Source organism: Neodiprion virginianus, chromosome 2, assembly GCF_021901495.1.
Source record: "Neodiprion virginianus isolate iyNeoVirg1 chromosome 2, iyNeoVirg1.1, whole genome shotgun sequence".
Lineage (NCBI taxonomy): Eukaryota > Metazoa > Arthropoda > Insecta > Hymenoptera > Diprionidae > Neodiprion > Neodiprion virginianus.
In genome coordinates, this window is record NC_060878.1 from 24,702,508 (window position 1) to 24,729,524 (window position 27,017).

At 35.3% G+C, this 27,017-nt stretch overlaps 2 protein-coding genes across 3 annotated transcripts; one reads left to right on the forward strand and one right to left on the reverse strand.

Annotated features, from left to right (window-relative positions):
* The first annotated feature begins 4,970 nt into the window (after window positions 1–4,970).
* Window positions 4,971–7,792, forward strand: LOC124298041 (guided entry of tail-anchored proteins factor 1-like). The gene is made up of 5 exons (XM_046749598.1): window positions 4,971–5,108; window positions 5,183–5,255; window positions 5,918–6,083; window positions 7,294–7,361; window positions 7,437–7,792. Exons 2-5 carry the CDS (start codon window positions 5,184–5,186, stop codon window positions 7,611–7,613), a joined length of 483 nt encoding a protein of 160 aa, XP_046605554.1. The 5' UTR covers window positions 4,971–5,108; window position 5,183; the 3' UTR covers window positions 7,614–7,792.
* A 1,143-nt stretch (window positions 7,793–8,935) lies between these two features.
* On the reverse strand, window positions 8,936–24,225 carry LOC124298029 (coiled-coil domain-containing protein 6). 2 transcript variants are annotated; one of them, XM_046749584.1, is made up of 6 exons: window positions 23,556–24,223; window positions 20,600–21,140; window positions 17,823–17,958; window positions 16,378–16,505; window positions 13,718–13,827; window positions 8,936–13,201 (listed from the first exon to the last, which is right to left on the reverse strand). In XM_046749584.1, exons 1-6 carry the CDS (start codon window positions 23,775–23,777, stop codon window positions 13,049–13,051), a joined length of 1,290 nt encoding a protein of 429 aa, XP_046605540.1. In that variant the 5' UTR covers window positions 23,778–24,223; the 3' UTR covers window positions 8,936–13,048. The 2 variants fall into 2 exon arrangements, with proteins under 2 accessions (XP_046605540.1, XP_046605541.1); XM_046749585.1 differs by lacking the exon at window positions 8,936–13,201 and adding an exon at window positions 13,369–13,552 and having other exon boundaries at window positions 23,556–24,225.
* Between the last annotated feature and the right edge of the window lie 2,792 nt (window positions 24,226–27,017).

The window sequence follows — 27,017 nt, forward strand, 5'->3', positions numbered from 1 at the left end:
CACAAGCGGATAAATTAGGCCAACTAATTCATTTGCTCATTAATGATATCAAAGATCTGAATTCTTATCATTGTCGATGAAAATGGACGAGTAACAGACATTAGCAAATACGTAAACCAGGTAGCATATTTGTCGAAATTTCGACTATCATTTGACTAAGCTTGGCCAGTATAATCTCAACAGATGTAAAATTTGACTTAGCGTTGGCAAAACGGTCACTATATCTGCCTAAGATGTGATAATGACTGTCAATAAGTCAAAAGTCGAAGCTGTGCCAAACATACATCGACGAATATACTGAAAAATATCAAGTCAAGACAACGTCAAAACAAAAGAAATCGCCATAGTGAATGTAACAGGATACGAAAAAATATTTCACAGTTTTGCTTGACTACTTCTGACTACGAGTATATTGACCGTACATTGATAACCTAGCGGACATTCGTGAACGCATGGTTGACATGTATGTACATACTTGGTGAACTCCTGGCTTGAAATGTATCCTCAAGGTCCCTAGATTATACAGGTCAAGACACGCGTGTCCAGTTTTTCTCACCATAACGTGAGCAAAAATTTCTATGCGCGTTCGCCCAAAAAATATCAAACTTACATTACCGCATTAAGCAGTTTTGACCAATTTTGCTCAATTTTTTGAGGTTTAGCTTTAATGAGTTGCGCCCTTAGTGCCCTGACGTTCACGAAATAAATAAAAGCACGCATATATTTCGAGGTTAATCCATAGACTTATAAAGATAGACTGAGCGCTCCTATAAGAGGCACTGACAATTACATATAAAGGATAGAGATATACTGGGAGTACTGCTCTCTCTTTTCAATCGGCGTCATGGTGGGAGACAACGGAGCAGTGGAAGTGGAACAGCTATAGATATAGGCGCATAATTTCGCCTCATTCTCCTCTACCGCCTCGATCCCCGCCGCAAATATCGTTGGAGAGAGAAAGAAGTGCTCCCGGCATATTTCTGTCCTTTAAATGTTTGCTTCAAGCGGCTCATAAGAGCGCTCAGTCTATCTTTATAAGTCTATGGGTTAATGTGAGTAAGAAGTTTCTTCTCTGCATGCACGATGTATGAGGAGACTCTAATGTGTTGATATGTTTACCCTTTTTGAATCTTTGCTTCCGATGCGAACCCCGTAAGACAAGCAATGCCGTCTATTGAATGATATGCGGATGTGCAAATCATTAATCTACGAGAGAATATTTGTTGAAAGAATGTAAATTCGAAAAATTGGTGATTTCGAAAAATTAACGACGGAGCCAGGAATCGAACCTGGCGTCTAGAGATGCTTGACCGGAGCCATAGGGATGTACGTGGGGTAGGGCAAGGGTAGGGATGAAAATGTGCCACCGAAATTATATTTGAAATGAAGCATATAACCTAAAATTAGCGCGTGCGTCATACTCACGGTCTTACATACGCGTGAAACGCTGTTGCGTTTTTAAAAAAAAGGTGGTTAAACCATGTGTGGTACCGCAGTGTGAAAAAATATCGAAATTGGTTGACTAATAAAAACAACACCGTTTCTTCAAACAACATACGTTTATTTCATTTATTACCTTCGTAGATTTATTATTCGTACGTACACATGAAATTTATATTTTCTTTTCCTTCAAATGAACGAGATTGATATAGATAATTTGTTTACATTTTTTTCTAATAATTAAGTTATAGCCCCGCTTGGGGTTTAATCAAGCTTGGTGGTTTATTCGGTTAGGTCACCGCCTGAATTAATTCAAACGCAAGCTATGCAAGTATTCCATAACGTGATAAGTAAATCATAAATTTCAATAATGACGCCTGTAAATAGGAAACGGAGACGATACTCTTTGCCTCTAGTCTCCATACATATATCATTCATAATAATTATATCATACTAATATTTATATCAACTACTTTCATTCATAACGATTCATTACTTGCAATAACAATAATAATATTATTATTAGGTTGGCGCTGCATTGCGCACGCGTCGATTATCCATCCCTCGATCACAACGCTGGCCTGGCGGCCACAAAGTGAGATAAATAACCGGCTATGAAATGAACCACCCCCACTACCTTCGTTACCAGACCTGTATGTAAGACCGTGGTTTACACCGTGTCATATTGTGCTCTACGTGAAAAGCATTCATTGTCATACGAAACTTTTGCCGCATTCTCACTAATTTTTTTGCCCACGCGTGTCTCGGGATGCTGTAACTCTCTACCGACAATTATCGCTGTCGCTTGCATCGACGATGCTAGCGACGTAGGGTGATTCTGTCACTTAGACGTAACGATATTTATCGATGCAAAACTACTCACAGGCGCATTGATAAATGTCGATAGATTTTCAGCAAATTTCACAACGTCGCAGATTATTTGTTAATGCAAACAAAATCTGTATCTTTGCCGTGATCTTTCCTCGCGTTGTATAAAAAAACTTTTCTCCGCCTAATTAAAAATGGAAAAGAATGGAACAGTGCAAGTATACTGAGCCCAAACAGTTCCAATGGTTTTAGCTACTTTGAGTACTATTAACTATATAAATTTTTCAATGCTCAACTAAACTGATTTGGAGAAAAGGCCTTATGTCCTCTGTTGGTCATCTATTAATGATTAGAATCACTTTATCCAATTAATTTCTAAAATTCAGAAATAATTTTTTAGGTTACTTTAACTGAGCCCTCTTCATAAGTCTATTTTTCAGCATTGAAAGAATTGATTAAATACTATTACTTAATCAGCTCTTACGATATCTTATAAATCGACTTGTATATTTGGAAAGATATAGGGCGTGTTCGGAAATTGACTGAAAGTACTGTTAGTACTGAAAATGGTATAGTCCAAGTGACGTAGACTGTAGATTTTCAGTACTGACAGTACGGTCAGTCGATTTCCGTACACGCTTATAGAGGATTGAGTCAACGTAACCTTAAAAGTATGTTTTTGAATTTTATACAATTACTTGGATAATGAACACCGTTTTATAGAGAACGTTAAAACGATTATATTATTGTGCTGAAAAAAATGATTGCTTTTTAAAGTGGATCTTCATATTCACTTGCATAATGAGGTTTTCAATCCTTTTTAAATCTCAATACTATTTTGAAGGCTAGAGAAAAATTCACGCGCAACACATTGACACGTTGTTGCACCAATACTATCGTCCACTGTGTCACTGATTATCGTTACGCCTTAGCGAGACTTCCATATCCATCGCTAGCCGACCGACAATTATCGTAACCTAACGATTTGAACTAGCGACAAATATCGTCAACACCCGTATTCATAGTCTGACCTTATCTCAAGGATAAAGGACGCCTTGATGAAGGCTTCCTTGAATCTCAGAGGCGTCCTTGTTTCATAGTCACAACTTGGTTCCCCTTCCAGAAGGAAAACATATTTAGGGATATGTGATTGCTTATGGTGGTAAAACTGCTGATCGAAGCGCCACTTGGCTATATTTAAATCTAAATTAAACCATTGTCAAGTTGCGTCGGTGATGATAGTGTATAACCTCAAAGAAGTTAACCTGTGACTGGCTGTGATCCTGTGTCATACGGGTCATAAGTGCATAGACGCCAAGCGCAAGCGCAAGCGTTGGCTACATGAAATGAAACAGCCGATCGCAGTGCCGAAGGTTTCCTCAAGGAAGCTCGAGACCTGCCTTGAAAGAAGGAGGCCAATAAGGCTCCTTGTTCTGTCGAGGAAGGTCTATGAAACGTGAAATGAGGAACAAGGAATCCTTGTTCCTCAAGGAAGGACTATGAATACGGGTGTAAGTGCGTCGTACAGAATCACCACTAGCGACAATCGTCGATAGGAGGCGTTAACGATAGCGATAATCGTCGCTAGAGAGTTACGGAATCCCGCTACTGTATAATCTAGGGACCCTGGTTATAGCCAAGGTTACAGCACCGTCGGCAATCTGTCGTTGCGTTAATGTCTATGGTTATCGAATAATTTCACCGAGTTTCAAACAGCGTTGCCAGATCAGGGGATTTCCCCCTAGATTTATGGGTTTTTTGGAAACATTAGGGGGCATTCAGGGGGAAAAAATGTTTGGGGTATTTCTTAGGGGAAGTCAAATTCCCGTTTTTTTTGGCAAATCGAGCAAGTGAGGTTGCCAGCCGTATGCCTAAACCCAAAATAACCCAACACAACTAGATACAACTCAACCCAAACCTGAACCCAACATAACCCAACCCAACCAGATACAACCCAACCCAAAACAATCCAACATCCAGCCGCTGGGTTGGCACAATCGGCACCAGGGGGAGTTCACTCAATGCTTTTAGATGGGACCGAATTTTGGCAGGCTGCAGGAGTACACTGTACCAACACAATATTGGAAAATTCGCAGTTACTTTATTTCTATAGTTATTTCTTGCTAGAGTATAGTAACATGTCAGCATTACTTAGGATGTTAAGAGCGCCCTCTACCGAGTAATGTGATTGGAGAAAATTTAAGCGCAGAAGTTTAAATGAAAGAGAATATGATTTTAAAAATTGCAGTTGTAAATAGTTAAATAGCAAGAAAAGTCAGCTCCAAAAATAAATAATTTTAAATAAAAATAACAAATCAATAATAAATAGTAAATGACAAATAATGCTCGAAATCACAAAAAAATTCAAGATAACCAATGTTTACACATGTAATCGCAGTAACATAGGATACAAGAATGGCGGAATATTATTTTCCGGCTGCACATGTGCACATTATTATTATTAGCAGTTCTACCACTGTAAAATATTCACTTCTAGTAGAATTTTGTTTTCGTAACTTGTCGCGCCTTACTCCTACAGCCTGCCAAAATTGCTTGGAGTGGGGGTAAAGAGTGAACTCCCCCTGATCGGCACAATCCTCTGAGGGAGTAAGGGTGGGGGTATTTAGGGGATTTTTAGGGGGAAATAGAAATCGCCTAGGGGGAAGCTACGTGAACCATCTGGCAACACTGGTTTCAAAACACCTCTTTGCTGGCTGTCTTTAGTGGCCTTTGGCTACCGTCAGTCACCGATACAATCAATGATAACCTCAATGCACGTATTAATCCGTGGGAATGAAATCTCACGACACGATAACTGATGAGTACTAATAGAATCTAAAGTTAGCGAAATTCAACAATTAATAACTGAAATTCAGATTGTATTTCGATAAATTGATATTAATTATATTTCAAGGATGAATTATCTTTTTATTATTTCTACGGCTAGTTGCGTTTTGGAACTCGTTATTCCAGCAATAGCTAAATTTGTGAGTTCACTTTTAATACCTTAGGTAATTGTTAATTGCAAATGGCTTTCCAAATTTTTTTTACACATGTAACATATAATGAATCAGTATTGAGTCAGGATTCACATATTCCTAATTTGTCAGTTAGGTTTTGCCACCAATGGTATTTACTTCGAGTATAGTTTTTTGTTTGCTTTTGCTAGTATAGATTTATTTACACATAGCGTAATGAAAGAATACTTTACATCTATTCAAATATTGAAAGAATAATAAGCATTTTTCTTCTCCCAACATCCGTGATAACCCATTTATAAATGAGGAATCTATCTCTCCTTTCACATTCATAATAGATGTACTTCAAAATTATTGTAAATTCAATATAAATGGGAAATTTACCACTAAAGAAGAAACTTATGCTCACACAAATAAGACCTTGAACATAAACATGCATTCTTAGTGTTGCGAGTACATCAAACTGCATTTTGTACATTGAGTACATCAAACGCAGTAATATAAGGCTGTTGATTTTCTCATTAACTCACCAAGCCAGTTTTAATACAGTATTGCGTGGAATTGTGTATCTATTTTCATTGTGTGTGGTGAATATAATTAGTCACTTCATACTTCCAACTTTGATGAGGATCCTTTCGGCGACAATATTCAAACAATAATTTTACTCTCAGCTCACAGATTGTATAACTAAAGAAGCTGAATCAGATCGACCGCTACACAGAGATTTAATTGAGCTCAATCGTCAAATGGAACAAATTTCAATGGTTGATGAATTTGCCAAGTATGCAAGGCTTCAGCGTCAGTGTAATAAGTTGGAAGCCAAATTATCCACCAGAGGTATGACTGAATCCACATCATGAATTTCGCACATCAAATATCTTGTTGAAGTTATGTTTGTCAGTTTTTGCGCACTATTCCCATTGGTAAACACAACTTATTCAGATTACAATATAGACATAGGCAAATGCAATGCTGGATAAAATATCTATTTCAAATTTATTTTGATTAAAAGAAATATCACGACACTGAACCTAGTTGAGTTACATTACAACTATTGCTTATAGCATATGAAACCACAGGATTATTCAAGGAACAAGGAATCAATGCTGGCGATGCTCTGTAGTTCTCGCTTTCATTATCGTCATTATGATAATATCTTGAAGTAGTTATTTCTTAGGGGTGTGCGAGTACTGAAATTCTTCGGGTTGGGTCGGGTAAAATGGATTACTTTTGGGTACTCGGAAATGTCAGATTACCTGAAAATTTCGGGTACCGGGAATCTCGAGTTACCCAAAAATCTCAGGTTATCCAAAAATCCCAAATTCGTCGAAAATCTGAAGGACAATTTCATAGCCGTCTGGAATTATGAGTTCTGGAGGATCTATTCTCATAAAATCAAACTATAGGCTCACCGAAAAATGTACTCTCCAATTCTTACACATCTGCTTCATTAGCACATCATTGTGAAATAATTTTATTATCGGCCAGCAGGGGTGTACGGGTACTGAAATTCTCTGTAAAATCGGATCTGGTAAAATGGATTAATTTCGGGTCAGGTACCCAAAAATTTTGGGATTGCTAGAAAACCCAACCTAATGTAAACCTGACCCGAACCTGAGTTCTAGTACCTGATTTTTTGGATACCCGCACACCCCTATTATTTATTATACTAGGTGACTCAGGACCATATCACCCTATGGGCTACCTATGTTTTCCAGATGAAAATCTCATGCTAAAACGTTTCTTACTTTCGTAGGGAAACTTGTTTGTTAATTACAGCTGTTTGAAATTGTCAAATCTAGTAGCATCTTATGACCCAGTACAGCTGCTAAGCGCATGACAATCTTTCAGCCCTGTTCTCAGCCCTCATCAGATGCTAGTGGATTGATTGACTGATTCCAACTGGCTGTAATTAAAAAACGATGAATTTCCTATCAGAAATAAAATCGTTTCAGTTACACATTTTCACCAAGAATACATGGATAGTCTATAGGGTCATAGTTTTGGGTCATCTTGTATACGATTACATTATATGTATATTTTTCAGTCCAGGCATTGACGATGTCGAGAATGAAGCTGAGACTATTTATTACATACACCATAAGAATATTGAATGCAAGTACTTAATGAAATTTGTAAATGAAGCAATCTCTATTAATACCTGCAATACTGATTGGTCAATATTTTCAGGGTATCATTGTTGCAATTTTGTTGTACCTTTACCGCTTGGAACCTATTGCTGTTCTACCAAAAGATGCATTATGGCCCCTACAAAATATCCTCAGTTGGCCGTGCCCCCTTGAAAATTCTGTTTCATTAACAATGTGGTTAGTGATATCAAGACTGGCAATTTCAAGCTTAAAATAGTTCCAGATTACACAAATTGTACCGGAGTTGGATCATAAAATGTAATCTTTGTTACCAATATTACCACCGACTACGTTACCTTATCCAATATTACATAGCATAATACTGTGACTACTGTGGTCATTTCTATGCATTTTTCATATACATCTATCTTTTTGAAATAAAGAAGTTATTCTGTACTACTTTGAATGCATGCATTGTAAAGCAATATACTTTTCCCAATTCTAAAAAGTTTTTCTGACTTTGCAAAAATGTTTGCTGAAATACATGAAATAATTCTAAAAAAAAAAAAAAACTAACGAAAGTTATGATATAAAAACAATTTGATATGAAGAAATTCACTGTTATTAAACAAAATCTCGTATGGTTTTTACAGAAAATAGTGACAATTTTTTAGTTTGTATCATTTACTTTGCGCTAGTTGTAGATCTTTCAGAAGCAATTTAATTCAACAATTTAATCAAGTTTGTAACATAATATTGTTATCTCACTTTTTGAAAAACATTCAAACGGGCCAGTGGTTGATTCAAGTTGCTGATCTTTGTAAATTTCATACATTATTTAGCTAGGATTATCTCTTACAATTAGTGATATTTAAGAATCTCAGTAATCGGAAAGCGTAACGTGCAGGACTCTGGGTTTTGGTAACAGAATTCTATTTATCGATCTCAGTATTTTGCAGTGCAGACAAATCTGTTAAGAACGCATCAATAGCAAAAAGATTGTGTATTTCATGGAAACATGAGGCAGAATACATAAATTTCACTGGCAATGAAACTACATTTTCATTAAATAATAATAATAATAATAATAATAATAATAATAATAATAATAATAATAATAAGTAATGTTTCTCGTATCATGATGGAAAGAAGATCCCTGTAAATATTGTATCGTTTAATTGTGAAAATGCAATAATAATGCACCATATAATACTGTATTGCATCAAATTGATAATGCACGTGAACACATGAATGTGCTATACGCCTATGCAATAACAGTACAACTAAAATTGTATTAAGACGATTGTAAGTGAAAATTTTGATAAAATAAAATGTTTTTTTCTTTTCTTTTTTGATTCATAAGTTTTTGGATTTTTTAGAACAATGGTTCGGTCCATTGATCAGAGTCATAGTTATGTATAGGTCTAATACCATATAACAATCCTTAACGTGTGCAAATAATGTTAGTTAGTATAAAAAAATCTATCAACTAATTTTATGTTTCAGATATACATTACAGGACCTGTGGTTATTATAATAATAGTAATAGTAATAATAAGTGGGCAACACCCCTCATGGACAAATTTTTTTCAAATAGGAACGAAATAAATAAGAGATTGTGTCTCGCCATACATTCAAGAACACAAACTTAGCTTATTTCACTAATGTAAATCGAATAGAAAGTTATTATATTATCCAACAATCTTGTTCATTGTTCAGACGACACACCAAGTTTAGCAGCAAAAAAAATTATTTTTTTACAGATCTAAATTCCAAAATTCAGTTATTTTTTCTCTCGATTATCTTTCCTCTACTTTAAAAAGTGCGAATGAACTCTGTTACTTTTACAATATTAGATATCAATGATCATCAAAGCGACATCTCAAATAGCGTATTACTATTAATATTATTATTATTATTATTATTGTTATTATCATCATCATCAAAATTGACCAAGATAGTGGTGAAGCTAATTCTAACGCTTGTACTGGGACAGCCAAAATCGATTTGAATACGAGCAAAGATAATTTTGGCGGATTCTCTAATGCATGATTTACCTAATAAAGTTGACACTTTTGACTTGCAAGATAACCCTAAAGCAGAATTTCAGGTGAATGACAATTGAGATAACGTTTTTCATTGACCTTATTTCTTAAATAATGATACATATTAGTAAATTATCTTCAAGTGCAAGTTCATCCAGTTGATCGAGACCTATTACATAGTAGTTATATTAAATAACGAGTCATTACCAAGGTATTAATATATTATACGTATGTTTAGCGAGTGTTGCATATGTCGACCGTGAACTGCTGATATCTTCTATTTAGGCAGTGAGTTGAATTTATTTCAACACTTTGGAAAAAATAAAAAATTACGAATCTAAGACTTGGAGGCAATTTGCAAATTAGTTTCAGGACTATAGAAATAGCGCCGACAATTACGATGACGACGATGATATAATATTAATCTGAAAACGATAAAGGTATGAAAAGATTATCTATTTCGTCAAAATATGATTAATCCACCTAACATTATAAAGAAATAGTGTTATTCGTAGCTGCTAAGTAACATTCAATAATCACAGTTCAACAAATAAGAGATACTGGCAGTTCGAAGGCCGTATCTATTAGTATATATCTATCAGAGATTCATCCTGAACCCTTGATTCAGGTGAATTGCTGGTTTACTGCCAAAGTACCTGCTCCCAGGCTAAGCATTAATAGTTATTGTATGCACAAGAATAAACATTCTGTTAATTAAAGGTTCTTGCATAGAGGCATTACTAAATATTGAAGAAAGTTAAAAATAGACAGATGTACTAGTTCGAAGCAAATTTTTAATTATTGAAAGCAAAAATTGACAGTAAACCAACCAGATAACAATCCTTATATTCATACAACATCAATTATTTAACCCCTATCGATTACATTTAGGCATGTTGAATACACGAAAGAAAAAAATATATGTATGATCTGATGTTAAAAACTTCAAAACATTTATTGTTATATCTGAAATACGTGGCAGGTATGATTATAGTATATTATGAAGAGTGCGGTGCAAAATGTTTTTGTTTTAGGTGTGAGTGAAGAAAAAAATTGAATAATAATTAGTTGAGCCTTGGGTAAATAATGGAAATCTCACACTCTTCATTAATTCCAATATCCCTAGGCGTTATATATCATGTCATGTAAGGGTCAGTATTTTTTGTCAATATCCGATATTGGGTGTTCTAGTTATAAACGAAGTAATAGACCTTTCCAACCAACAATATTTCACACAGTGTATAGGTTATTTATGAAGATTACAAGACTTTGTCTCCTACTCTCCATTTAAAACAAATGTTCATTCAATTGTAAATTATGTATAAGTAGTTTATGGAAGGCGCAAGCATTGCATGGGTTTTTCATTTTTATGACTTACAGTTTTTTCATGCAGTTCTTCTTGAAATAAAATAAAGTTGACAAATGCAGCTAAATTTGAAATAATTGAAATTGATTATTAAAAAACTATATTATTGTTCATTTTTAGCAGCAAGTGTTATTTGAATTCATTGGAATTTCGTTATGCACTGTTTTGAAATCAAATGCATCGCATGTTTCTGATTTCTGATTCGTGAATTAGTTTTTTTTCTATTACATAGACTGCAGGCTCGTTTGGAAGTTGTATTAATCACATCAAGATATGACATAGATTGCAAAGAAAAAGAGCCACTTTTATAACAATAATAGATGTCTCTATTCAATAGCACTAGTAATAATAATAGTTAATTAACTATCACTGAGCAAAAAACGATCGAGAAATAGACGTTAATTTAAAAAATATAAATACTGATTCGTATCATGTTGTAAAATAATCTAAGCAGTTGAATGAGGCCATAATTGTACAAGATACTCTAGTCCCATTTTGTATCGCAGAAGTCCAGTAGATGAAAGTAAAGATGATTGAAGGACAACATACACATTCCACAAATTCGTTTGTAAGAGCAGACACTGATAAAAACCAGATCTATCTGCTTAAACAGAATGATGGAGAACTCTTGTGATGATGCTCTTCTAGAGGTAGTGCTAAACTTTACAGAGGCAGCGCAAATGATAGAACCTGACTCTATCTCTGAGCCAGAAGCCATTCTTCCTCAACTAAATAACAAGGACTTCATCGGGATATTCTGAAGAGAGCCATCAATCCTATTAAGATTACTAAACATCCTTGTGAAAAAAAAAAATTACTTGGAATCAAAAAGTTGGATGTCAGATGATTATAAAGGAGGATCCTATTGTGATAAACTACGAGAAAATTAGCCAAGCGAACATTTGATCAAAATATTATCATTTCTGGTGTCAGATCTAAAGACATCATGACAAGACCTGAGAAAATGTACACCACTCCAATAAGAAAGAATTGATTACGCACATGTGTTATGCTTCCGGTAACTTTTAAGAAACAGATCGGAGGGATGATTTCTAATGAGGAAACACAAGTCGAAGAAAAGAAACACGTAGTAGATTTTGAGCTTAATATAGATCAGTATCTATCAATCTTTGAAAGAGATTTCACTTATGTTTCATCAGTTCTCAAGACAAACAAAGATGTCATAAGGTTTAAAGGAGATAGTTGAAGAACTATTAGCTGAAACTGAGAACGTACATATTGTAATTGCTAATATGTGAGATAGTGTAAGCATTTCATTACACTACGGATAAAAGAAGATCCTTCCTTACATAAGATTCACGCTCAGCTCAATAAAGCATCGGAAGTCATAATAGAAAACATCATCCAAAGTGAGCAACCATAACTGTAACAGTTCAATAAGATGCCTTCCTAGGCCATGTTTCGAAGTATCCGTCAGTCAGTGATCGACAATTAGTTTACAGACCATTTAGTTTATGAGCCCATACACACGTCACATAGCTCGTATAGAAAGATTTTGAGACTACTATTAAGGTCAGTTTCATATGAAGAGTAGTAAAAAAAAACATTTGGTGATACAACTCCTGAGAAGCTTATGTAGCAACCGTAAAGTCAACATTTGACAAAATATGAGAAAGAAGTTGAATTGCAAGAGTTTTGTTAATATTAGCTAATTAGAAAGACAAAATATGTTCTTAGAGTTTGAGAGTATTATAAAATAATTCGTACATTCTTATGAAAAGGAAAATACGCAACAGATTTAAAAACTATAAACGAAATTGTCGAATGTGAATTCTTCCCGTATTCAATAATGATGTGTGTGACTTAGTAAAAACATGATCGAAGTAAAACTTTTCAATCCGAAATACGAGACTTTTGCGACATGATCTTTCAAAAAAATTTCAATATATCAATAAAAACTCATGTTACTGATCACCTACATTTGGTGATATTTTGAGCTTGAGATACACATACTTGCTAATTTGTGCTGTGATTTAGCTATTGAAAAAAAATTGTAATGATATCAATAACTTGAAGATTCTACCTTTCCTTTTACGATTTTAAAAACATTTTCGTACCTCTTCCAATGATTTACACTAATTCAACTGAAAGACATGACGTTCACATGAGTTTTTGTAAAGAATTGTAATACCTTGTTTTTAAGATCTGTTGTTCATCCGCTTATTTCCCATGTACCGTACAACATTCAAAAATTGAAAAAAAAAAATACAATGCTGAGCTGTGCACGTTCCCTAACATATAAAAATGAATAACCGGTTTGGTATATTAGGATTGTTCAAATTATGCTTTAGAGATATCCATCGGCGAGCCAGCAGATGTGTTTGTTGCTGGACACGGAATTGGAGTGCCACCAGTGTTTATAATTGTTGGCGGTATTGCTGGTTTTACGAAACGATCTGATGTGCGTCTACCAGTTGGTGCAACAATATGACCCTAGAATTCATTATCCACTTATTTATATGTCATTCACTTCTAATGACTTATTTTAAAAATTCATCTGGAAACATAAGCCCGACTATGCTGAACAGTACATTATTGAAATGGAGGAACGATCTTCGCTATTTGTTCAAAGTTTTTCAGAGGTTTATTTACAGTTCAGAAACAACACAATATTCAAACGAGGTATTAAAAAATAAATATAAATTAAAATACTGAATATGAAAAAGAAATATACTCAAATGTCATTAATATTATGAAAATATTGCAACCATATCGGTTTAACCTGGAAGCTGCAAATTGAGTCATTTTTGTCCATGCAATGAAACATATTCTTTGCATTTCCCTCTGGAAATTGTGAAAGACAAATATATGATTTTATCCCTCAGTAAATAATTCAAATTATAAGTTAAAAATTTTTCAGATTTATTTGAGTAACGACCCAGTGTGCAGTTTGTTTTATGAAAAACATATTGTGTAATTTAGGGTCAATTCCGATAAAATTTCACTTACCCCAGATGGTGGAGATGAACTGGCAAATGGCAATACAGTGGGCTGGCCACAAGCGTAACATCGATTTGCATTGAAACTGTCACGTGAGGTTGATCCCACTATATTGATACCTACAAAGTTTGTATTGTGAGAAAAAACAAATTGAAATTAAATGATCACCAGGACTTGACAAAAAGTCTGATGTCATGGGATAATGCAAGATTAATCATGAAATGCAACTACAGTGCACTCTCTCGATAGTACTGCTACGGTACAAGAGGGGAAGTGATTTTCTGCGAATCTGAGCCCCCCTATCAGTCACCCACGACCGTGCAAGACGTTGCGTTGCTGCGTGGCACTATTGAGAATTGTGCTTAACAGAAAAGCTTGGGCTAGGTAGTGGGGGACAGCAACCGAGCCTGAAAGCGAGGAAGCAGCACCATAAAGAATCTGCACTGTGATGAGACAAAAATTGGCTTGATTTTCAATTTAATAGAATAATGAAGGGGTGTTTCAAGGAATCAATGTGGCAACAACATTCGAAATGATTTAGTAATATCTGAAATCACACTGAAGTCAGTAGTAATCATTGGTAGTTATGAGAAAACTGAAATTGATAATGAAAAAAAAATATAGGACCCTTGTTCAAGACAACCTATTGCAAAACATTAACACCTGAATCAAGCTGCGTGATGAAGTAACCAAAGGTTAGTAAAACTTTTGAGTTTTCCTCCACATTTATTGGTAACATAGTTTGCTCGCAGCGCACTCTCGAAATAGAAAAGCAAAGAATTTTCTATTGCTTGTTATTATTATAATTAATGGTACCATTCTTACTAGCACTGAAGTATAATAATACTGGAACACTTCCCGTAACGCAGCATTGCCCGGGAGAGTGCCGCCGCAAAGAATAGAAAATTGGGAGGATTCTATCTTTTACAGATACTTGTTTTTGATTGGCATAGAAATAGATAGAGTAGGGGGGGGGGGGGGATTCCATCTCTCTTTCACTAATGGGGAGCATATTACTGTCTTTGTTCAACCTTTACGGCATATACGTGATAGTGGGGATACACTGGGGACACGTTTTTTGTACACGGTGCACGTTTCAGTACTATTATACTTCAGTGCTTACTAGTCAATTTTATCTTGAACATTTATTTTTGTTACTGTGGTAAAAGAATGTCATAAGTTCTCAAATAAGAAAGTGAAAGGGGAAACTTGTGTCAGCCGACTGTTAGAAATCATGAGAAATCATTTAATCGAAGTAAAATTTATTCGTCAAGCAATCTCGGATCATCACTCCATAAAATGTAAGTAATCATGAAATATGAAATCATAGTGTTACTTTTTTCGCAGTGAATCACCCCTAGGGAATAATGATGCCGAAAGAAGATTTAACCGGCTTAAAGATAAATGGGCCTCACCATCTGAATAAAAAGTTGAGAGGGAACAAAAAAAAACCGTTTGAAACATCTTTAGGAATGTTATTTACGCCAATGATAGTGAACACAATGAAACAATATCCTTACGATGTAAAGAAATGAATCTGAGAAAATTTGAATAACGCAAGCTAAGTTATGAACAATTTGGCAAAAAGTTTTATTATTAGAATGTTCGAAATGCTTGAACTCCATAGACTTGATCCGATTCTAATGTTTTAGGTTCATTTTGCTCACTGACTGGATTTCCTTAAATTGTCTAAAAAACATTCAAGAGATCTTACATTACACTATATTTATACCGCGCAACGGTAACTGGTGACATATATCTATCCTGCCATACTTGTACAAATTTATTTTTTACACCTGCTGGGAAAGTTTGGTATTCAAAGACCGTGGAGTGTGAGTAGAGTCCCAGTTTCGAACAGTGCGGTGTGACGATACTCATGCATCCATGAAATGCTTAATTTTGAATGCTAGTATTTTCTTTGGCAAATGCGCACTTTTAATAATTCAATTTTATATACTTTATTGTTGATCATAGGTTACCTAACCACAATTTTCTCTGTTGTCAGTGTCTCCTTCGATACTTCACTAATTAAGCTTTCCTTTAGAGATGTCGCAAAAAATAGTGTGTGTCATACATGCCAATAGGCGATACCTGACTTATGTGATTATAGCAATTGTTGTGGCTTGTACTGAAAACTTCGTATGACGGAAATTGCTCGCTTTTCACACTCGTAACAGAATATACTATTTATCCACTCTGGAAATGACTGGTGTAAATTTTTTTCAGGAAATCTTTGGAGATCTTTACAGTGACGAAAGTAAGCCCAGACATGAGAATCAGATTAAAAATACCTGTTCTATTTTCACGTGGATTAAGGATTCTATTACGTAGTAGGAATGTTGTTTTATTTGTATTCACTATCATTAACACAATAATATTGCTGAAGCTTTTTAAACTTATTTTTCGTTTTTTGGCTAAATTTGACACAGGAGGTAGGGTTTATTGATCCAGAACTGTTAGTGGTTAACAATGATGTACTCTGAATTTCTGTGGTTGATTAAAGTGTTCCAATAGCAAACAAAATTATAGATCAATGCTATATTCAACCATAAATTCGCTATTTTCTACACTTGAATAGATAATTAGGTTCCATTCCAGGAATCAAACTTGACCGATCGGAATTTCAGGTACATTTACGGGGAATTAGATTTTTTTTTTTTAACTTTTACCTGGGCTCAGAGGTCGAGAAGAGCTTGGTGAAGGATTGTAGGGAATTGGACTAGAAACTGTGCGATTCCTGATGTTTCCTCCAGACATCACTATCTCATTATAATGTCGTTCTTCTTCCATCTCAAGACTGTAATAAATAAAACATGTAATTTCTTTTTACGGGATTTCGATTTTTTCTCTTGGCCTCAGAAATGATTTTTCAGCTCATAATTATATTTTTTAGTGCGAAAGTGGTATTTAAAGGAACAGAATGAATTAAAAAAGGTAATTTTGAATAAATAGATAGATAACAGTCTTTTTATCTTGAGTTTTTGAAAAATCTTCTTTATACTTATGAGCAATTAATGACTCGTCACTTGAGCACAATGTTGAACTTGTTGCCAAGTGGTATACAGACAATGAACTACGTATACCAGTATAAACATTAGTGTATCGAAAAAAAAATAATATACTCAGATTTGATGTTTCATGAAGGTGCAACAATTCGGAGAGTACTGCAGTATTTGTTTTTTGTAAGCTTTACCAAAGAATCGAATAAGTCAAATTTGGAGAAGGTAGGAAACTATACAATACCGAAGCAAAATGACAGCAGTGTGAATGGTTGCATTTCAGAGCTAATGACATTGACCTTCAAGATATGTATATAAATTTCACTTTCCTCACGATAATGCGAGATTTTTCATCTGTAAAAATATTTAAATGGATTTTGCACCATAATCTACATGACCTGGAGTTCTGAAAATATACAAATGTGTTCCTCATTTAATATCCAATAAAAACCTGAAATTTTGATTGTGGAGAAACAATGGGTACATGTAAAACATAAGGAAATCTTATTTATTAAGGAAATCTTGTTTATTTATTAACTTTAAAATGAACTCTATGTGGACCCTCTATGATAAATAGGTCCAGCAATGTAAGTGTTTACTGATCACCATGCACGGCCATTCTGCAGATTTCTTTAAGTGTTCGTTAGCCACCTATATTTTCACTCAAGCCATTGGCCAGTTAGGAACAATTTTTCTTAGGCTGTTTTTTACCCACTTAGGAGTGAGTAAATTCTAAAAAAAATTGAAGTAAGGAGTTTGAGGTTTATTTTTGATATTCCGATAGTCAGAATAATAAAATATTTTAGGGGCCTGAGGCCACGTTCATGCACCACTCTCAAGATACGGAGGAAGGAAAAAGCACGAGTCGAAGAATTTGTCCTAGGTGACCAACGGAGGGTTTAATTCACGACTGCATGTAATTACGAAAATAGGGCAATTCTCTCTGTTTAAAGACACGAACTTTCATAGAATTAGGAAACAGAACCGTTTCGAGGGTGTGAGGTTTGACGTAGAATTACACATATGTAGCTCTATGAGTGTTTGCTTTGAATTTCATAAGCACATGAATCTATAAAATATTCAATGGCATCGACTACAATAAATCAAATATTTACCTTGACTCTGACTCAGAAAGATGTCTGCACAGCGCTTCACGTCTTTCAACTTCCAACTGCAGTTTCCTCTGAAGCCTTAAATTCTCTTCGCGAACTTGTTTTTCTTCATTCACATAACGCTTCATCTTTTCAGTATCTGTTGGTTAAGAATGTGGACATGAGTATCACGAATTCTATTGACACGTAAGAGTGTATAATAATTTCTTTTTGAAAAGTGAAAGTAGTGATGGCGAATTTTAAAAAGTCACTAACTGTGGGTGTGCTATTGCACGTGAGAAAAAAGAGAACATTATGTAACATTGTTTTACAATCATTTTTACAGAGTGCAAACTATACCTTGAAATTAACCCTTATAACTACACCCCTCCTGCGTATAATCTTTTGTCGTATAGCGTCTCAGATATGAGACACCTTTTTTGAATCAGTTAATCAAGATTTATATTCAATTTTTGACTTCTAAAATGATGTTAATGTTGTATAAGGGATTAAAATGATTTTGCAAATATAGTCAGTGCTATAAATAAAGTGTTGTAAATGCCTGATTTTACAGATTAAATGGAATTGTGGAAAGGTCATGGGGATTAGAAAAGTGGAACTCTTGATCTTGGGTGTTCAGGATCGCTAAAAATGAATCCGACGTCAAAATGTAAAAATTCAAGATGGCAGATCTAATATGGCGGACTGAATACATAAAAATTGATTCTCTTAGCTTATATTAGATCTGCCATTTTGAAATTTGAAAATTTCTCAGATTCGACCCTATTTTTGAAATGAGTGACCTTAAGAATTTTTATACAGGGTGAGTTTTTTACCTTGAGACATCGAAATATCTCAAGAAATACGCATTGTACCAAGAAATGTTCATAACAAAAACTGTTCGATATTGAGAAGGAAAACTAACCCCGTAAAATTCAACCCCCCACTCCAGCCCCTAAGGGCGTGAGGGGCAGTAATTTCGAAATCTTAAATGGAAACCCCTAATTTTTATTTCAGATTCATATTTTTCATGTGGAACTCACAAGTTTTATTGAAAATTTTTTTTCGATCCAATACAGATGGCGCTGTAATTGCAAAAAATCAAATTTTTCATTATTCCAAGACATGCGCTTTAAATTGAAGATGAGGAAGTATGTGTTGAACGTTTTCAGGGATACAATTCGAAAACTATTGGTTTGCTTGTTTTAAGTGATCTTTTACATCAAGTACTCAAAATGGTGACCTTCCACTTCAATGCATTTGTTGATCCGCGCTTTGAATATTTGTACACAACTGAGAAGTGTCTCCGGTGTTATTTGCGCAAAAGCATTTCTGATGCGCTGAATCATGTTCTCACGAGTCTTTGGCACTTCTTGATAAACTTCACTCTTCTTCAATTCTTCGTACTTCTGCATCTTTGATTTAATGCGCATGTCTTGGAATAATGAAAAATTTGATTTTTTGCAATTACAGCGACGTCTGTATTGGATCGAAACAAAAATTTCCAATAAAACTTGTATATTTTCGTATGAAAAATTTGAATCTGCAATAAAAAATAGGGATTTTCATTTAAGATGTCGAAGTTACTGTCCCTCAGACTGTGAGGAAAAATGTATTCTTCAAAGGGATAACACTGGTGTCACTCCGGGGTTGCTGGAGACCCCACATCAAAAATTATAGTGCAGATACGGATTTAAGGATTTAAATAACTTGAAATATTGTTGGGATACTGTTTAACTATTATATTTCATGGTCAATTAGTTGATATTAAAAAAAAAAATCCGAAAACAAAGAAAAATACTGGAAAAAGGATCATTCTACTCAAAAAATCATTACTAAATGAATTTTCAATATTTTCAGCTGAAAATTGACTGAGTAACTCAAGAGACAGGCACTTACATCAAAAAATATGGAGATACTGCACCACGAGAAAAAGGTGCTTATTTGAGTAAGTGAAGTTGAATTTTTGGAAAAAGAATGAATTAACGATATTTATTATATTTCATGACTTATCCCAGATCAAATTAGATTATGACCTGTGATATAGAACAGTGAACATGCCGGGGGATCATTTAGACGTTGGTGTGCAGTATAAGGTTTAACAGGCTGGCAATAAGCTACTTCAAATTCGACGTCTGGAACTTGTTTTTGACCTATTGCAGTAAAATATTCAGTTTTTACTAATTTTTTTCTATAAGGTCCAAATAATATCAAGGAGCTTCACATAAGTAAATTCAAAAACTGTGCTCCTTTAATTCTCAGCAAAATTTGAAATTATATTTTGAAAATTTAATATTGTGAAAAACGATTATATATTGAATTTGAACAATGACTGACTGAGAGCAAATCCACATTTTGGGAAATTATGTAGTACTCTTTTTAGGAAACTTTTTTTTATCGATTGCGTTATCTGTGTACGGGATCTAAAAATGACTGATTAAGGAATTTTAATAAGAGTGAAAAATTGATGCAATATGAGCAATTGTATCAAATTTTTGGTAATATGGTTTATTTTACTTCATCTTGTACCACAGCAAAGGCACACTGAAAAAAATGGTGAAGCTCTCTATTATTTTTCAAGATTTAAAAAACGTTCAACAAGATAAAAATACTTTCATTGATCCCACCTGTTCGATTTTGAAATTTAATATTAAATGCTTTCAGAATTCTCAAAAAATACGAAAAAAATAAGGAAAGTGACTCGCTATCAGCTGTAATATTAAAGCTTTAAAGTTAACTGTGAATACCTTATTAATGTAAGCAAGAGAGCTTTCATGCAAAAGCAAAAATGAGCCACTTACGTTCTTGCTGTGATATTAGAAGCGTGTGTCTTAGTCTAGCAACTTCACTTCTCAAAGTTTGAATATGTGTACTCAAGTTGGTAGCAGTGTCACCGTTGTTGATATCCCTAGGTGAAGTTGGGTCCGATACAGGCTGATCTAATTTAATTTGTAGCATTCTCTTTTCGGCTTCAAGCTTGTCCATTCGTTTCCATAATTTGTTAACTAAGGCTTCTTGTTCCTGTTCCAATGTATTTTCCAATTCAACTTTTTCCCTACGCAGTTGTTCCAAATTACTCTGCTTGGCCAGAGTTTCAGCTTCAAGTTTTTCTATTTTACGCATTAGTTTGTTCACCAGGCATTCTTGCTCTTGTTCCAATGTTTGCTCAAGACGGCACTTTTCTTGGCGCAGCTGATTCAACTTCCGAGACAGATCGTTTGTCAGACATTCTTCTTCCTGCTCATAGTGATGGGCCAATGTTTCTTTCTCCTTCTTCAAGGCCTGTATCTTCTTCAATAATGTATTGCTAATAAATTCTTCCTCTTGTTCAGCTTTGGCTTGCTAAAATCACAAAGACCCATTATGGTCAGAATTAATCGTATTTCAAGAACTTGTGATGGTGGGTAGCGACAGTTTTGCTCAAATAAAATTCCCTAACTGACTTTTCTTATAAGAAAATTCAGAATTCCCTGATCTTTTTCCATAAAACTTTGGTAATGTTGGGTGGCTTTGATGACTAAAGGCTCTAGAAATTTTCACCTTCAGTATACAAATTTTAATTCGAAAACACATAGTATTGCTTTGTTCCACAGAAATGATTAAAATTAAACAATGCCATTTCCAAAAGTTAGCTTAGCTGAATTTAGGGAGCATAGTTGAAGTTTGAAAATATTAAAAAAAAAAAAAAAATTACGTCGTTCTACTTAAATATAACAATCCAAGCGGAGACAGACAGAATCTGTTGTCGCAGCAATCCCAGACACAGGTAGGCCATGGTTATCAAAATCAAACAACATCAATGTGCACTGACAATGATGACTTATAGGTTTCCTAAGTACGGAAAATAATAAACATGCTGAAAATATCCATTCTATAAACTTGATAAGCCTGAGAGGCTCACAATTAGGCTCAAATTCCGACTATGACGAAAAAAGAAAAAGAAAAAAGATGGATAACGATAGGCCAGTACAACTCATTACCAGTCAGCTGAGACTTAAATTTTTAGAAAAAAAACAACAATAAATACAAACTTCAGAAAAACTGATAAACAAGGAAAATGAATCATCCTATTAATTCTGAAAAAACTGCTCAACATGGAATATTTTGTTAAGTTTGAACATGGAATCGTGATGCGAAAAACCTAGATCACCTATCTAGACCTTTACTACCCAAACGATGACTTACTTTAGCCAAACGTTTTATAATTCGGAGAACGAATAGAAAAAAAAAAAAAAAGAATCTATTAGTCAAATAAAGCAAGGCACGTTTTGGATAAGGGAGCGTTTGAGAAATAAAGGCGCAGATAAGAAAGTTTCTACTGTATTTTCCTAACTTTTGTCACTCTCTGTCTTCGCTGTCGACTGAAGATTTATAGGGACAGCTAGTCATGGGTATTTTTTGGCCTATAAGAATAGTTGTATATATAGTACAAATTTCACTGGCTCTCTTATGAGGCTTAAAATGTTAACAGAGTCAGTAAGGGTAGGAAATTTCTGTACCGAAGCTTCCCTCACCGTTCCTCACCCACATGTGCCAAGCTTCAAAATAACCCATTTAGCTCGCTGTCTTTAGCAATCTTCAGTCAGCGTCTCCATTGAATAACATCCTAGCAAAAGGGTGAGATTTATAAAATTCGCAATTTATCTTTAGGCTTGATAAAACACAATATGTTCAATTATATTACTACTATTGCTAAATTGTTCGTGGCATTGGTGAAGCATGATATTGAAAATGGAAATGTATCGAATTTGTAAAATATAATTGCTTTAGAAACTTTACCATAATGTTAACAATTCTTCAACATATTGTATTAGTCCACAGATGTAGAATTTGAAAAAATTCCATGTTACACGATAATAATAAAAATTATCTTGCACTGTCAACTTTACAGCCAACAGTTATGGGTCTTCTTCTAGAAATTACAGCACTGTATATTATTTAATGAAAGAGTAATCCTTCAGCTGAGAGATTATAGTTTTCTTGGACAACCTCAATTTCTACACTTTCATTTTTTACACATTAATACTGATACCTATAATATTACCTAGTACCTATTTTACTGGGTGACAATGATTTTACAAACAATAGTCAGCGATATTCCAAGAGAAAAAAATGAAAGTTTTGTATTAAGTAATATACATAGAATGTATGAAGCGGTGCCACGAAACAAAATTTTTAATGCAATATTTTTTAATGAGATTGATAGTATATTGTATAAGAATGAGTTTATTTCTTGTATACTCAAAATTCCAGTCTTATATTTGAAATTCCAAGGTTCATATGCTTTTTGGAATCTAAAAGATTGGTGTAAGAAATTCCCCGAGTATTCCCGGTTTTCCAGGATTTCCCTGTACGTACGAACCCTGAATACCCTGACTTTTCCCTGCTGTAAGAAATTCCGCGTTTTCCCAGTTTTTCCTATACATACAAACCTGGCCAACATAGGATAGAAGAGTATCAAAGTGAACGGAATTGGTAAGAGAAGACAGGTAAGTATTAAGTATCTATGTATGTATAAGCATATAAGAATAATGGAATCACGGTCACTTCGTAGTGTACTTAGAAAGATCCAGATGACAAGACAAGTAGTTTCAGAATAAGAAAAATACAAATTGATATGGCTTGCGGAAATTTTCACTGGAGGTACATCGAAGGGACCAAATTTGAGAATAAGTGTGCGAATTACGACTTAGTATAAATGCGATGAATTTGTGTCCGATAACTGCAATCGGTGTCATTGAGAGCAAAGAAACTCACAATGATGACAGACGCTTGCCGGAGTCCACGATTCTCCTCCTGCAGCGCCTTTACTCTCAGCTTGTAAGTTTCAAGCTCAACTTTCAGGACGCGATTATGTTGTTGAAGGGACTCTATCCTTTTTTGAAGTTGTTCCCGCGTTACTGGTGATGGGGGCATCATTATCGGCCCACCATCAATCGAGCTGCTGTCGCTCTCGGATGCGCTGTCGCGGTCAGCCATTTTTCCCAGACAATGGTAAGACCGTGTATATTATAGCAGGTAGCAGGTATCTAACATGTCCCGGGTAGGCAAAACTGGTTATATATTAACCGAAATAACGTTTTACGCGTCGCACTATCCTAACACTTCATTATTTTTCAAATAAAACAACGATATTCAAGAGTCTTTCTGACGCGTAAGCATGTGCTACTGTGAAGGACAGATCAGCTGTTGCCTTCTTTTTCTCCTTCCTTCGTATTGGCTATGCGGAACTGAGACCGGTACCCATGTGCCAATGTCGAAACTTTCTGGGTCAAACCAAACCTTCTCTAGTTAACAAAGGATTAGTTCAATCCCACAGTCAACGTTTTTCGCTAGGCACTAACACTACAATGAAAAAAAGTTAAACACACAACCGGCGTAAATGGCGTTCCGGAATATTTCAAGTGATTGATCTACTTATGGAGGAATGAGACGTTGACTAAAGATTGCTAAAGACAGCCAACTAAATGGGACATTTTGAAACTTACGGGAACTCGGTGAGGCAAAGTGAGGAGAGCTTCGGTACAGAAATTTCCTACCGTTACCGACTCAATTAAGACGATACTATGTTCAAACCTTACCGATGGCGTATTGATATTATTGTCAAAATCCACTGATGTGAAAATACTGTAGTCAGCACAATTTCCTATACAATGCCGAACAAAAATAATCAGGAAAGGTTTTGTCCACGGGTTTTGTCGCACGCAACGTTGGTGCTAAAACTTATTCCTCGTGCTTGATTATAACATCCGATCGGAACGATCGTATGTTTACTGATTATTATGATTATATGCCACTCCTATCAACTAACCCAACTTAAGGTTGAGGTCCCATGCAAGGTCCCTAGATTATGCCTGGTGTAAACATACACTTTAAGTGGGGGGTCTTAAAGTCAGTATGTCCATGTCTGTTTGGGATAAATTGTGTACTCAGCTACACACAGTACTTTGATGACAAAAATTTATTTTGAGTTGGTAAGCCTGCAGCTGTATTGGGTTTAAAATGAGAACTGGTGGCACTTGAAAGTTAGAAAGCCTTGTAGCGATCAAACGGGGTAACGAGAAGAACTTAAGAACTGTCACTTAGTGTTTATAACCTCAGTAATACAATATATGAAGCAATATAATGCAATGTTCTCCGTAATTTTATTCATTATTAATAATCACCGATCTATATTTCATTTTCCATTTTTTGAATAGCTTATAATCAATACATCTCTCATCTGTAATTCGAAACGCATTTTGTTTGTTGCAAACCCTGGTGATACTTCAACATGGATTATATTTTCATATCAATTATTATTATTATAAATGTAATAATGTAATAAATGTAATAAATATGTACCAAACTTGGTTACGGCAAAATGCCGACCGAATAAAAGAACAAAGAACGCGTTTAAACCATAGACTTACAAAGACAGACTGAGCTGGACTGAGCGCTCTTATGAGCCACTTGAAGCAAAAATTTAAAGGACAGAAATATGCCAGGAGCACTGCTTTCTCTCTCTGACGATATTTGTGGCGGGGATCGAGGCGGTAGAGGAGAATGAGGCGAAATTATGCGCCTATATCTATAGCTGTTCCACTTCCACTGCTCCGTTGTCTCCCACCATGACGCCGATTGAAAAGAGAGAGCAGTACTCCCGGTATATCTCTGTCCTTTATATGTAATTGTCAGTGTCTCTTATAGGAGCGCTTAGTCTATAAGTCTATGGTTCAAACCACGCGAGATTTCAATATATCTGTCATGTCGGTAGGGTTGGCACCAGCCCCTCGACATACGCTGCTAAAAGTGGATCACAAAATGTCCCTTGATTCTGCCGCCAATTTCCACCACTAGTGGCGCTAGTAGTTACCTGACGAGCTTGCGCGCAGTCAGCGAGGGCAGCGAGCGTGTCAGAAGTCTACTAATAGCGCAACGTAGAAGAACTAAAAAACGGGGATAAGACGCGTACAATTTTTTAGTATACGAGCAGTGGTGAGTGTCAGGGGGCTGGTTGGCACTACTTCTCGCTGAAAATTGAGCTTAAAGTGAGATTTAGAAAATCTTTAAAGACGTGTTGACACGGTGCTAGAAATCGGTCCGAGTTCTCGGATACAGGTTTACTAACTTAAATTTCACCATCATTTTGCGCTCGGAGGAATCTAGACTGCGCTGCGCTGCGGTCGAAACCGTGAAGTTGAACGGTAATTATTTACATGCTACCAACAGTGCAGAATCTTAAATAGATAAGCGATTGAATACTGTATCATATGAGATAACGAATGAGAAAAAAAAATTGAAAAAAGTGCTCGCTATTGCTTTAATAGTTGATATATTTTCATTTTGTATTTGATATTTACCTTTGAAATTCACACATGCGTGATGCAAACTCTGCAATCATCTGCAATTGGCTGCCTGAATTCGAACAGGAGTGAATGCAGCAACTAGTACGGAATAATGTGACGCGATCCATTTTTTCATTCGCGTTTTCGATCCACGATTTACGTCCGAGTTTGCTGTATACACGATACGAGTTCTGGTAACATTTTCTCGGTCAGAGAAATCGGTCCGATTTCTAGCACCGTGTAAACACGTCTTAAGTGGGAGGCGCACTTTAAGATCCCCACTTAAAGCGTATGTGTAGACCAGGCATAAGGGAGGTCAAAACACGCGTGGGCAACAAATTTCGTGAGAATTTGCCAAAGGTTTCGCATGGCAATGGATGCTTTCCATTTAGAGCACAATATGACACGGTGTAAACATTTCTGGTCTATTCCTTTGCCCGGATTGACCGCTTACAATGGAAATTTGTACACTGTGACACTGTGTTCTAAATGGAAAGCATCCGGTGTGGTTCTGATTCCTGACCACGGTCTTACATACAGGTCTGGAAACGAAGCCAATTTTCTACAGAGCGGCGTGGTTCTCTTGTTGTTCGTAGTTTTTAGTGTTTGAAATAGCCATATCGCGGCGCTGCTATCTAGGGATATACGTAGGGTAGGGATGAAAATGTGCCACCGAAATTATATTTGAAATGAAGCATATAACCTAAAATCAGCGCATGCGTCATACTCACGGTCTTACATACGCGTGAAACGCTATTGAGTTTTAAAAAAAAAGGTGGTTAAACCATGTGCGGTACCACGGTGTGAAAAATTATCGAAATTGGTTAACTAATAAAAACAACACCGTTTCTTCAAACAACATACGTTTATTTCATTTATTACCTTCGTAGAT

Coding starts and splice junctions, on each gene's coding strand:
- LOC124298041 (XM_046749598.1), top strand. CDS start 5,184: ATGAATTATCTTTTTATTATTTCTACGGCTAGTTGCGTTTTGGAACTC. Junction 6,084..7,293: donor AGCCAAATTATCCACCAGAG/GTATGACTGAAT, acceptor TATATTTTTCAG/TCCAGGCATTGACGATGTCG. Junction 7,362..7,436: donor ACACCATAAGAATATTGAAT/GCAAGTACTTAA, acceptor CAATATTTTCAG/GGTATCATTGTTGCAATTTT.
- LOC124298029 (XM_046749584.1), bottom strand. CDS start 23,777: ATGGCTGACCGCGACAGCGCATCCGAGAGCGACAGCAGCTCGATTGAT. Junction 16,506..17,822: donor CTTTCTGAGTCAGAGTCAAG/GTAAATATTTGA, acceptor TATTTATTACAG/TCTTGAGATGGAAGAAGAAC. Junction 13,202..13,717: donor GTTCATCTCCACCATCTGGG/GTAAGTGAAATT, acceptor AATGAATTCTAG/GGTCATATTGTTGCACCAAC.